At 37.9% G+C, this 13,602-nt stretch overlaps 1 protein-coding gene across 3 annotated transcripts in view; it reads right to left on the bottom strand.

Moving 5' to 3' along the window:
- Window positions 1-11,443, bottom strand: part of LOC137648596 (caspase-1-like) — a 28,616-nt gene extending 17,173 nt beyond the window's left edge. Inside the window, exons 1-4 of one of the 3 annotated variants that reach the window (XM_068381505.1) lie at window positions 11,149-11,443; window positions 7,458-7,610; window positions 6,761-6,902; window positions 3,829-3,949 (exon numbers count right to left, since the gene is read on the bottom strand). In XM_068381505.1, coding sequence (XP_068237606.1) covers window positions 3,829-3,949; window positions 6,761-6,902; window positions 7,458-7,591 — 397 coding nt within the window. In that variant the 5' untranslated portion in view covers window positions 7,592-7,610; window positions 11,149-11,443. The other 2 variants (XM_068381506.1, XM_068381507.1) reach the window with 2 other exon arrangements.
- Window positions 11,444-13,602: the final 2,159 nt, after the last annotated feature.

Below are 13,602 nucleotides of genomic sequence, written 5' to 3' on the forward strand. Positions count from 1 at the left end.
TTGGATTTGCCACGGTGACTGTCGGCACGGGTACCTCCTCTGCTGGAGGTTCTGCCACGAAAGGGCGGGATGAACCTAGTAGCAGGAGTGTCTACTGCTGCAGGGCGGAAGGGTCTAGGCACGGAAGGTAAGGTTTTAGCCTTACGTGCAGAAGATGCCATAAGATCATGGGTATCCTTCTGGATAAGGGAGGCAGCCATCCCCTTAATCAGCTCCTCCGGAAACAGACACTTGGAGAGAGGAGCAAACAACAACTCTGACTTCTGGCAAGGAATGATACCAGCCGATAAGAAGGAGCAAAGATGTTCTCTCTTCTTAAGCACTCCCGAGACGTACGAAGCCGCAAGCTCACCAGACCCATCCCGAATGGCTTTGTCCATGCTAGACATGATCAGCATGGCAGAGTCCTTATCCGAAGGGGAAGTCTTTCTGCTTAAGGCTCCCAAACACCAATCGAGAAAGTTGAAGATCTCGAAGGCACGAAAGACTCCCTTCAACAGATGATCCATGTCTGAAAAGGACCAGCAGATCTTCGAACGTCTCATAGCCAGCCTGCGGGGAGAGTCAACCAGACTTGAGAAGTCGCCCTGGGCAGAGGCAGGAACTCCCAAGCCGGGTTCCTCTCCCGTGGCATACCAGACGCTCGACTTGGAAGCAAGCTTGGTAGGAGGAAAGATGAAAGCAGTCTTTCCCAGTTGCTTCTTGGACTGCAACCACTCTCCCATAACCCTCAAAGCTCTCTTGGATGAGCGTGCGAGAACAAGCTTGGTGAAGGCAGGAGCAGCAGACTGCATGCCCAGAGCAAACTCGGAGGGAGGAGAGCGAGGGGCTGCAGATACAAACTGTTCAGGATACAAGTCCCTGAACAAGGCAAGGACTTTACGAAAGTCTAAGGAGGGAGGCGTAGACTTGGGCCCTTCAAGGTCGGAGTGCGGTTCATCCAAATGTGCAGCTTCGTCATCTGATACTCCATCATCCGAAAGCTGAGTAGGAAGTGGCAAAGGCAGAGCAGAAAGCTGAACGGCTGAATCCGGCAGTACGGGTGCATGCGTAACTGCTGCGGATCCAACATCATGCCGCTGCTGGTCAGTCTGCGAGCTGGCAACAACAAAAGCAGAGTGCTGGTGCGTGGGAGGGGTTGCGGTGAGTTGCGGAGCATGCTGTATGGTATGCGGAGCATGCTGTATGGTATGCGGAGCATGCCGCATGGGTTGCGGAGCATGCCGCATAGTCTCAGAACCCGGCAGCTCTACAGCACCTTCCCACTGCTGATGCGGTAGCTCACGCATGTCAACGGATGGTGCGACAAGAACATGCGTCTGGCAGAGTGGACTGCGCATCGGTGGTGGAGCTCTCACAGGTGGAGTGTGGGAGCAGGCAGCCGCAGTATCTGCTGAGCGCACAACCTCAGCGGGTTGTAGGTTAACAGGTGCAGTGTCAACCTTCTCAGCATGATACTCCTGCATGAATGCCGCAAGCTGAGACTGCATAGTCTGCAGCATGGACCACTTAGGGTCTACCGTGGTTGGAGCAGTAGCCTGTTGTGGAACCACTCTACCTCTCTTGGGAGGTGTGCAGTCATCGGAAGACTGCGGCGAGTCCGAACTGACCCAGTGGCTACACCTGGGCCGTTGGACTCGCTCGGAAGGGACCTTACGTTTGAGCGGTCGTGAAACCTTGGTCCATCGTTTCCTCCTGGAAACTTCTTCCACAGACGAGGAATGTAAGGGCTCATTCGTCTGTTTGTGGATGGGACGATCTTTGACAGATACGTCCGCAACCACTGAGGATACATCCGTGCGCTGATCAAGGCCTGCCGAACCCTTTGGTCCTTCGACATTGCTTCTCCCCTGGGCTTGGGAGCTTGCAAGAGGTCCCGGACTGGGAGGACGACTGGCACGCACAGATGTACCCTCATGCGCAACACTGACACTGACACTTTTCACATCACTAGCACTGATAACACTTCCCACTGCACTTTTCGCTTTCAGCTCTTTGACATCTGCCAAAAGCTGATTACGGTCATTAGCCAATGACTCCACTCTGTCACCGAGAGCCTGAATGGCACGCATCATATCCGCCATGGATGGCTGAGCACTAGTAGCAGGTTCGGGAGTCACCACTACAGGGGAAGGAAAAGGTAGAGGGGCATGGGGAGAGGAAAAATCCACAGAGCGAGAAGAACTCCTCCTGATTCTCTCCTTCTCTAACCTACGTGCATTTTTAAGGAATTCGTTAAAATCGAATTCCGAAAGCCCAGCGCATTCCCCACATCGATCTTCCAATTGACAGGATTTACCCCTACAATTGGAACAAACGGTGTGAGGATCTATAGAGGCCTTCGGAAGACGCCTAGCACAAGCCCTAACGCTACACTGCCTGTACTTAGGGACTTGAGAATGGTCAGACATCTTGAATTGTAGAAGTAGTCAAGGGGGAATTCCAAAATCTAGCAAAGTTCGTTAACAATTAATCCAAATTAATTCCAAAAGCTTGCTAAGCTAATGATAAAGCTTCCTGAATAGCGAAGGCTAAACTCTAGAGTGAATACATCACCAAATCGTGAACAACAACTCCAGAATCAACAGCGTATCCAAGTAGGTCTTGCCGGCGGCACGACAGAGGAAAAATTGAGTTCTTGTTGACAAGAAGTACTTGAGTACCTACTCACAGATGGCGCTGTTGTGTACACCCCCACCTGTATAGCGATCGCTGGCGTATCCCGACCGTAGATATCTGTCGGGCAACGGAGTTGACAGCTACATGATCATCGGGTAAGATTAATATTAAAAATTAGAATTTAAATCTATAAGAATATCTATTTTTATATTTTAACACTTTGCAGACAATACACAATAAATGGATTATGACCAAGTATTTTCTTCAAGGTACAGTACTCCTATGGAATCATTAACAAGCTGGCTACAAATAATCTCAATTTTCATATGAAATATATCCTAAATTAAGAATTCTATGAGTTGTGAAAAGTCAAGCTTCAACTACTTGAGATACATCCTCCCTCACTGACAGTACTTATAGAGTACTTTACTGTACATAATTATTATTACTATTATTATTACTTGCTAAGCTACATCCCTAGTTGCAAAAGCAGGATGCTATAAGGCCAGGGGCTCCAACAGGGAAAATAGCCCAGTGGGGAAAGGAAACAAGGAAAAATAAAATATTCTAAAAAGAGTAACATTAAAATAAATATCACCTATAAAAACTTTAACAAAACCAGAGGAAGAGAAATAAGATACAATACTGTGCACGAGTGTACCCTCGAGCAAAAGAACTCTAACCCAAGACAGTGGAAGACCATGGTACAGAGACTATGGCACTACCCAAGACTAAAGAACAATGGTTTGATTTTGGAGCGTCCTTCTTCATTAATAACTCTAATGAATTATCTTTTAATTTTAGTACTTTGTCTTCGCAATATTATAGAAGAAACAACCAACATATAGAAAATCCATCCCAATAAGGGTTAAAATTCATCGTTAATTTCAATTCTTAAATGAACATAGTATAAGAAATGTATGTTGGGAAAAAAAAAAATAAACTAGGCAACCTTATTTTGAGTATTTCAATGGTCTTGGCATGTTTTTAAATTTTACTCTGAAGGTTCTATATAGTACTGTACATGGAAGCCAACTATTACCAGTGACAATAGTTTTTACGCACAAACAAGAGAGAATTTAACATCATTGAAGAGTGGAAGAAATGACAAAACCATCTTTAAAAACAAGCTCCCTTAATGAATCCATTTAATGTAATGCAAAATGACAACAAGACCTCTTACTATAGTAACAAAGAACGTCGACTTACAGTCCTGTATGACTTCCTTGATCCGCTCAACAGGCTCGTTATTATACACGGCTACTTTGTATCCAAGGTTTTTAAAAAGCTGTTGGGCTTGATCGCGATCTTTGTCTGTACCATTTCGCGCCTGAAAATTAAATTCAAAACTTTAAATGATCTAGCACCTCATTATTTGTTAATTGAATACATTTTCCTTAGGCGTGAAAATGTTATGAGTAAAGCATTGAATAATTAATATGTTCATCCAATAATAACAAAGAAAATATAAATACCTATACAATTCATGTATATTATATGCTGTAGAGTGATTAGTAAATGATTTAAATATATTATTTCCAAATACTCAAGGTACATGCACATTGGAAAATTTGAACAGAATACAGAAGGAATGCAGCAGCTAAAGTATTTTTCCCTATAACTTCCTTGTTAATAAAACTAAACATAAGGAATTAGAAATTTTAGAACATATATGCAGGCTCACCTTATTACTTTTTTCTTATAATGGACTGATCTATAATCATAAAATTCAGGAAGTTGAAAATGTTAAATGACTAGCTAAAAAAAAAAAAAAAAAAAAAAAAAATGAAATTTTAATGAAACACCTGAAGAAACTGAACTGTACAACTTTTGAGCATAAATCTAGAGAACAATAGAAATGGATTTCATTAAGATATAAAGCCACAATTTCAGCTGAATCCTTCACTAATCAAATACTGTATTGTCAGTAACTACTACTACAGGTGAGGCTAGTGCATATCTAAGAGGCATTAAAAAAAATGGTAGATTATCTAAGAATTACACTAATGAGAATTTTTTTTCTTCATGTGTTTAACAATATTCCAGAGATTTAAAATGCTTATGTATGAGATAAGGGAAGGAAAAGAGCAAAATATGACATTCGTAGATAATTCGCATTTTTCCTAACGATACAAATCTACGGTATTTATTAGGGGTTATTACTTTCGGCAAAGCTTAAAGACAAGCCATTAAAACTTAGCCCTTGAGACCAGGGTAAGGCAGCACTGGTCTTCGTGGGCTTCTGAGTGCCAAAGACATGATCTAGGACAATGGTGAAGGGGCACCTCTAAGGTGAAGCGGAAGGCAAGCTCTGGGAGATCGCTGATGCCCTCTCGGGGACAGTGGATCACCAAGCTGACCTTTAGAAGCAGCAATCCTCTGCAGAGGAGTCTCTATGAGTGAACTGAGGAGGAGAAACACTCGCAGGAGAGACAGACGAAAGACTTAGCTTTGCCCACGAAAGATGATCAGGAACAGGGGAAGGACAGTCGGGAGCAACAGCTGAAGAATCTGAAGGGGCAGAGGCGACGGCAGCAGCAGAATAAGACGCCTCAATCACCACAATGTCGACACATGCAAGACGATACGCCTCTGAAGTCAACGAAGGCTGCACACTAGCACCACAGATGATGAATTGCAGCAAGGAGTCCTTAGAGGGCGGACCCACAAGCCCCAAGGGCGACCACACCTGGGTAAATAGAGAGACAAGGCCTCACCCATGGGGGAGGGGGGGGGGTTGCAGAATGGAGCTGCTTCGCTAGGGGAAGCAACACCATCTCTCGAGGACCGAGGTTGTCCATCAATTAAAGGGCCTACGCTACTGCTTGATGGTTTCTCGGAATAGACTGAACGAGCAGGAGCTTCGGAGGAAGGTCGGGAAGCGGAAGAAGAAGCCTTGGGTTTCTTCCCTTTCAAAGGAGAAATATCCCACTTTGACTTTTCCATCCACTGGGAGGCAGACCACTCCTGACACTCATTACGCTTATTATCACTATCACACCGTTGACTTCTGCAGGCGGGACAAAGGGCGTGACAATCGGTGTCCACAGCTGACATGAAGGTACCGCAAGGCCAGCCTTCAAGTCCAGGCTAGGTACGCATGGTCGGCAGAAGTCAACACACACACACACACTATAATAAAAAGAAAGCACAGACAAGAAAGCATTAAATGGCAGTCCGAAAAAACAACTTTGTGAGGATGAAGAGCTGCAACGACTGTTCACTATTCGAGCCAAAAGCAAACTGAGCTAAATCACAGATGTGTGAGTGAGAGCGGTAGCAAGCTACCCCCCCCCTTATTATTATTACTTGATAGGCTACAACCCTAGTTGGAAAAGCAGAATGCTATAAGCCCAGGGGCCCCAACAAGAAAAATTGACCATTGAGGAAAGGAAACAGGAAACAAAATGTTTCAAGAACAGTATCAAAATTAAAATAAATATTTCCTATATAAACTATAAAACTTTAACTAAACAAGCAGAAGAGAAATTAGATAAAATACTCTTCCCAAGTGTATCCTCAAGCAAGAGAACTCTAACCTAAGACAGCAGAAGACCATGGTAGAGGCTATGGCACTACCCAAGACTAGAGAACAATGGTTGGATTTTGGAGTGTCCTTCTCCTAAGAGCTGCTTACCATAGCTAAAGAGTCTCTTCTACCCATATCAAGAGGAAAGTAGCCACTGAACAATTACATTGTAGTAGTTAACCCCTTGAGAAAAGAAGAATTGTTTGGTAATGTCAGTGTTGTTAGGTGGATGAGGACAGAGAAGAATATGTAAAGAATAGGCCAGACTATTCGGTGTATGTGAAAGCAAAGGAAAGTGAACCGTAACCAGAGAAGGATCCAATGTAGTACTGTCTGCCCAATCAAACAACCTCATAAATCCTTAGTGGTAGTATTTCAATGGGTGGCTGGTGCCCTGGCCAATCTACTACCCAGTGGAATGGGTAGTTATCCCTTGCTAAATTTTAATAGTTCGTCCTTCAGCTTCGCCGTAAGTAATAACCCCTAATAAATAGCATATACTGTATTTGTATACCAGTTACGGAACAAATAAGAAATAATGAGAATTCATGCTCTAAAAACCATAGGCACACAAACACAAATATGGAAAGTCCATGTATTTTCAAAACTTACCCCTAACCCAGTGTGACTGTCAAATATGCTATGATTAAAGATGACACAGTGACCGCGAGATGGATGGTTCATGTTGTAACGTACAGCATCCTTTTCAACTGGCATTCTGGCATAAGATGATCCAAGCCCATTGCTTTCCGAGCTTTGAGGGTTAAGGGTGAATATGGTTAGTGCATTGAAAAATATATTCAAGGCCAGACCCGCTTAGCGTATACGTGTTAAGTAATACAGAGTACAGTAGTCATTTTGTAATTTCCACCAAGATATATTATAATTATCGATATGGTCAAAATTATATCAAGAGGACAAACATGAAATATGAAAACTATATGCATCCAAAGTATATTTGTACTTTTGAGTGTTATAGTAAATTTGTATATAAACAATTTAAAAAAAAAACTTTGTAATCATTACACACTTAGAACTAATACTGTACTCAAGACTTGACTTTGGGAAGGAAAATATTATGATTCAAAATATATCTAATATATTCTTATGCATATACAGCACAACAAATGTATGGTATTATAAAGCAAACTGATGTATGGTACATGAAACATTGGCCAATCTAAAATAACCATACACTCTTTTCTGAAAACTAATGGTTATTAAAAAAATTTGGATAATTGCAACTTTACACTCACTACAATGTCACAAATGCAAAGTTCCCAATCATAACCAAATGAAAAATACTCACAGTTGACCAAAGCCGCCTGCATCCTCCGTGTCTTCAGAATTCAACGAAGCGTGGTCCCCATTCTTGAGTACCTCTTTTTCATTAAGATTCTGGTTGGCTATCGCCACCGTTACCGACTCCAAGTCAGAAGCCATGTTCTTTCTTTAAATCCTGCTGAGAAAAATTAAAGTTAGATGCAGTGCAACTAAACAAGGATGGTGATAAAGTAAACAATGATTTCTGTTTCAACTCAGAATTGCAGGATACCAACATCAATATTTTGGAAAATAGACAACAAAATATCCAGTTACCCGGCGAATAGCTATTTCAACATGAAGACTGTTCGCTTGTTAGAAAACCGCCACTTCTTTTTAATCTGATGTTTTAGCTTCAACAACTACTGTGGTTTAATTACTTTTATCTTGTAATTGACCTTTGTTTTTATTTTACATTTTAAACATTGTAAAACTTTTATTCTTCAGCTGAAGAGGCACTTTGGAAAATGTACGAAAGCTTTGCTATTTCAAATATACAACGGATATAATTGTGGATTTTTAACACCCAAGATCTTCAGACACGACATAGTGTGTTATTCAAGTTACCATATTTTATATTATGGATTAATGATGTAAATGGGTCAAAATACCTGCAAATGATATACTAACTAGTAAATAGGGTTACTAGCACATATTATTATTATTATTACTTGCTGAGCTACAACTCTAGTTGGAAAACCAGGATGCTATAAGCCCATGGGCTCCAACAGGGAAAATAGCCCAGTGAGGAAAGGAAACAAGGAAGGAGAAAATATCTTAAGAACAGTAACAACATTTAAAAATATTTCCTATACAAACTATAAAAACTAACAAAACAAGAGGAAGAGAAATATAAAACAATAGTGTGACCGAGTGTACCCTCAAGCAAGAGAACTCTACCCCACGACAGTGGAAGACCATGGTACAGAGGCTATGGCACTACCCAAGACTAGAGAACAATGGTTTGATTTTGGAGTGTCCTTCTCCTAGAAGAGCTGCTTACCACAGCTAAAGAGTCTCTTCTACCCTTACCAAGAGGAAAGTGGCCACTGAACAATTACAGTGCAGTAGTTAACCAGTTGTGTGAAGAAAAATTGTTTGATAATCTTAAGTGTTGTCAGGTGTATGATGACAGAGGAGAATCTGTAAAGAATAGGCCAGACTATTCGGTGTATGTGTAGGCAAAAGGAAAGTGAACCGTAACCAGAGAGAGGGATCCGATGTACTTCTGTCTGTCTACCCAGTCAAAGGACCCCATAACTCTCTAGCGGTAGCTTGAAGGTCCTGTTGTGTGAATATTGGGCACATGACATCTGTACACGAGTATTTGTGCTCCACCTGCATATCAAGATGAGAGGATTTCAATCAATCTCAAGATAGCAAATTAACATTCGATATGTTGCCCTAATTTCCCCAAAGCAAGGAAATTTTCACAAGATTAATATTACATTTCCAATTGAAAACTGCACAATACACACTACAGTGCGTAATTTTTTTTAGCAAAGATAAAACGTTGCAAATAATGCATAGATAGTCTACTGGGCATCTAAAATATATTTCATATTTTGGTTATTTGATAACCTTTTGAAATGAAGTTGTATACAGCACTGTACATGTGTATAAATACTGATTAAATGCAAATAACATATACATGACATGATACATATGATACCCCTTCTTGTTCACTCAATAAGGCAATTCATGTATGCTTACAGGTTAGTCTCGACCTTACTCACTCGTGTTGTGCATGTAATTAACAAAATTCCTTTACGATTCCTTATACAATATACATTTCAGTCAAACATGAGCATTATTGATACAAAATGATTATCTATGGCTCTTCCTCATTAATTTTTCATATACTTTTTTCTAATATGGAAACTTCAATTGAATCAAGTATGCATTGTACAGTAGTAGCTTTGTTAATAACTAAATATTTTACTTCTAACTAAATATTTTACTTCTAACTAAATATTTACTTCTTATAACCTTTCACCTAACAATTAACGCCTATAAATTTATGAAAAAAATACAAGAATAAAATTAATACAAAGCTTTAACAAGTCTGGATTAGTTGTGAATATAGAATCTCAGCATACACTACTGGTTACATATTCAAAATTATAGACTAAAAAAAAGTGTGTACATACAGTATTGAAATTATACAAATAATCTTACGTACACAGCATCTTGAAATATTGCCATAATTTCAGCGCTTTCCTTAAACTAGTTTCTGGACAATCTATAATGTATGATTCTAATGGAAAACTTTACCTTGTTTGATTCGTACGATTACACCATGTGATGTAATTGCTATGAAGTAATGAACCATATTATTACACATTGTTATGCAAACACTAACAACTTCCCATGGTCAGTAAAGCAGAATGGCTTTAAGTAAAATTAGGGATGTATGTATGATAGCGGCCACCTGTATGATTACGGCCAACTTACAATACGGCACTGTAAGGGGAGTCGTAGGGGGTGTCAACCACCGCGTTAGGTAAGTATGTAAGGACACAGCTTGTAAGTTAGGTTAAGGGGGAAAGTTTAGGTTAGTTGATGTCCATTTTTAATCCGTACGGGAGTAACTGGTCGCTGATATACAAAGGCTCCTAGAACTTATTAGTTACAGTACAAGACATCATTCATATAAGATAGGTAGTTTTGCACACCTCGAAAGGCTGCATACCTGACAATTTGCAAAAATTTACTGGTTTCATTTCCAATCGCACATGTTAATTGCACACTGATTACCAAATATAGTTAATTAACATACTTATAATTTAGCTATTTTTTTCTACTTGTTTTCTTGTAACTTTGCCAATATTTTACAAATTCCACCTGGTCCGCACACCTGCATGATTTAAATGAAAGGTTGAGTTTTGGTTGTATTAAAATAAGACATGTTCAAAGCAAAGTTAAATAGATACCAGCTAAAAAAAATTATATATATATATATATATATATATATATATATATATATATATATATATATATATATTCATACAGCTTTGGTTAAGTTTGTAAAATGTTGGGACATAACCCCTAAATGTGCAATTATCATTCCTTGATTGCAAATATAGCTACAGTACGTAATATAGTATTTTAGACCATAATAAAATTTTTCCCAATAGAAAAAAATCAATATAAGTATTAAGTTTTACGTGTCCCCACAATCTACATACTCCCCCTCAAAGTCATATAAACTAATTGCACATACCTTGGTACCTTTTATAAAACGTCTACATACAGTATAGCCTCTTCTGTAAGAAAGGACCCTGCTGGATATGGTAGGTCCAACTGGGCGATATAATACAGTATACAGTAATAGATTTAACACTAAAATACACCTCAGTCTCAATCTATGTCACACCAAAAGAAGTTATACTCTTAAAATGTTAGTTAAGGGTACGTGTAATAAGCAAATACGTTCCAGTACACCATACAGATTACGTACCGTGAGGAAACATTGTCATGAAATACTGTATTTGCCTAACATGATTCCTTATACAACAATTGAATCTTTCATATTCATACCTTAAATGACCATAACGTAAATTGAAGATGGCTATAATCACTGGAATAATGCATGTAATGCTAATCATCGTAAAATAAAATCAAAACTTCTGCATCTACGAATCAAACTCAACAAACAAAGGATGCGTCATACTTACTACTGTCTTTGTTGATTGCAACGTCAAACTTAAATATATCCCTCGGTGATAAATTCACTCAGGTCAAAGGCGTTCTTAATTCTTGCTGGATTTGAGGCCGAAAGTAAACCTTACGAACAGTGATAAGTTTTGTTCCACTCAATTTACAAAATAGATTACAAACAGCACCCTTGTTATGTTTACAAAAGCTGGGCAGCATCTAAGTGAACTCCTCTTCTTCCAGACTTCTTAAAGGCTGCTGAGATGTGACAAAATTATGGTTAACGTTCTTTTGATTTAGATAATTTTGAGAAATTTTATATTTCTTGATATTGTTACTACTCATAACTTAGCGTAATTACTGCTAGCGTGTTAATTTGCTTAGCAATAGTGTTTCTTCACATCGATTGCGTGATACGTATTTATCATCACTTTAGCCGTTTAACTGTAGGGAACGTTCATTTTCTTTATAAGTGACAGAGTTTCAGCTCAACTATCATTTTTTATAATAAGTTTCTTAAAAAAACGATTATATACAATAAATTATGCTATTATAATACCATTTGATTATACAAACGTATAAAAATCTAACTCAAGTCATTGTCACCAATGATCTTACGAAATATAAAACACCAAGAATTGTAGCCTGAAAACAGCTGCACGTGAAAATATACTGAACGAGACCGATGAGCGTACATCAAAGGCCAGGTGAGAATTGCGTCACTATAAAACGTCATTGGTGATAACGTTTCTTAGAAACGAGACTGTTTCTTTTTATTCGCTATAAGGAGCTAATTATTAAATTTTGAGACTTCACAAACATATGTCTGAAAGAATGGTTAAACATCCGGGCTTTTAATTACCGATTGTATGATTAATCCTTCTGCTCCTAGAAGGTATAGGAAACAAACGGGTTTTTAGAAATATAATGACTAATAGGAAACCGTGAGAAAACTTGAAGTGTGGGAATCTCTGTTAGCTACTCTGATTTCATTTTTATTTCATTTTCGAATCCTAATATCATCATCGTTTTTATCAAGAAGGAATGTTATCGGAACATTATTTGTATTGTTGCTGACACAAGCCTTTTCGTAAATTTACGTACTCAATTATTTCGAAAATCAAATCGCGCATTCTATTTGTAAAGCTGTTCATGAATTGGTTTGAACGTTTTGATATCACAAACAAATTCGTCCATAAATATAAGGTAATTTTCTAATTGAAAAATATTTTTTGAGTACGCCTTTATTATCGATTTATAATAGTGAGATTTTGCCACACTTTTCTAACCGTTTTACAATAGGTGGCATGGGTATAAAAATATTTCTTCCACTCAAAGATCGAAAAACAGTCCCTTGCGTGATCAATACTACATGTGATCATAGTAACTTATGAAAAATAGGTTCTGTATGTATTGACTGCTTTATGACTGTACAGTTTACAATTGGGTCAATATATGTGAATACGATATATGCACATCAATGGACTATGACTTGAGGACCTATCTCCTTAGTTCGATGAAGAGATTTTAAAGAATAATATATAATAAAAGATGAAAAGGATAAGGATACTGAAGTGGGGAATATGGGGAAAGGAAGAGTACCCCTGGATACAATCTAGTTTATAGCCCGAAGGGATGGGAAAGAATAAGGAAAAAGGGAGAAAGAGAAGTACAGGAGAAGAATAAAAGAGAGGGGCAGACCCTCATGCGATGTTAAATAGTATTAGAGGCAGTTTGAGAAAATAAAAGACAGGCAGGGAGAGGAAAGGTTTTTTTGGTTCTATGTCTAGCCCTTGCTGCAGCAGTCTGTTCTTCTGACAACTATTTTGATGGTTAAAAAAGGTATGATTGTTGAAAAATTATTTTTTAATGAAATATCAACTTAACTGTTGAAATTATATTTTATGATGATGGTTTTTTAATCAGATGTTATATATCTTTTTTTCTTTCCTTTTTTCTTTTTTTAATCAGATGCTATATATATTTTTTCTTTCTTTTTCTTTTTGTTTAATCAGATGCTATATATTTTTTTTCTTTCTTTTTTTCTTTTTTTTAATCACATGCTATATATCTATTTTTCTTTTTTTTAATCAGATGCTATATATTTTTTTCTTTTTTTTTAATCAGATGCTATATATCTATTTTTTCTTTTTTTTTAATCAGATGCTATATATTTTTTTCTTTCTTTTTTTAATCAGATGCTATATATCTATTTTTTCTTTTTTTTTAATCAGATGCTTTATATTTTTTTCTTTCTTTTTTTAATCAGATGCTATATATCTATTTTTTCTTTTTTTTTAATCAGATGCTTTATATTTTTTTCTTTCTTTTTTTAATCAGATGCTATATATCTATTTTTTCTTTTTTTTAATCAGATGCTATATATCTATTTTTTCTTTCTTTTAATCAGATGCTATATATTTTTTTATTTCTTTTTTTAATCAGATGCTATATATCTATTTTTTCTTTCTTTT

This window comes from Palaemon carinicauda, chromosome 10 (genome assembly GCF_036898095.1).
Source record: "Palaemon carinicauda isolate YSFRI2023 chromosome 10, ASM3689809v2, whole genome shotgun sequence".
Taxonomy (NCBI): Eukaryota; Metazoa; Arthropoda; class Malacostraca; order Decapoda; family Palaemonidae; genus Palaemon; species Palaemon carinicauda.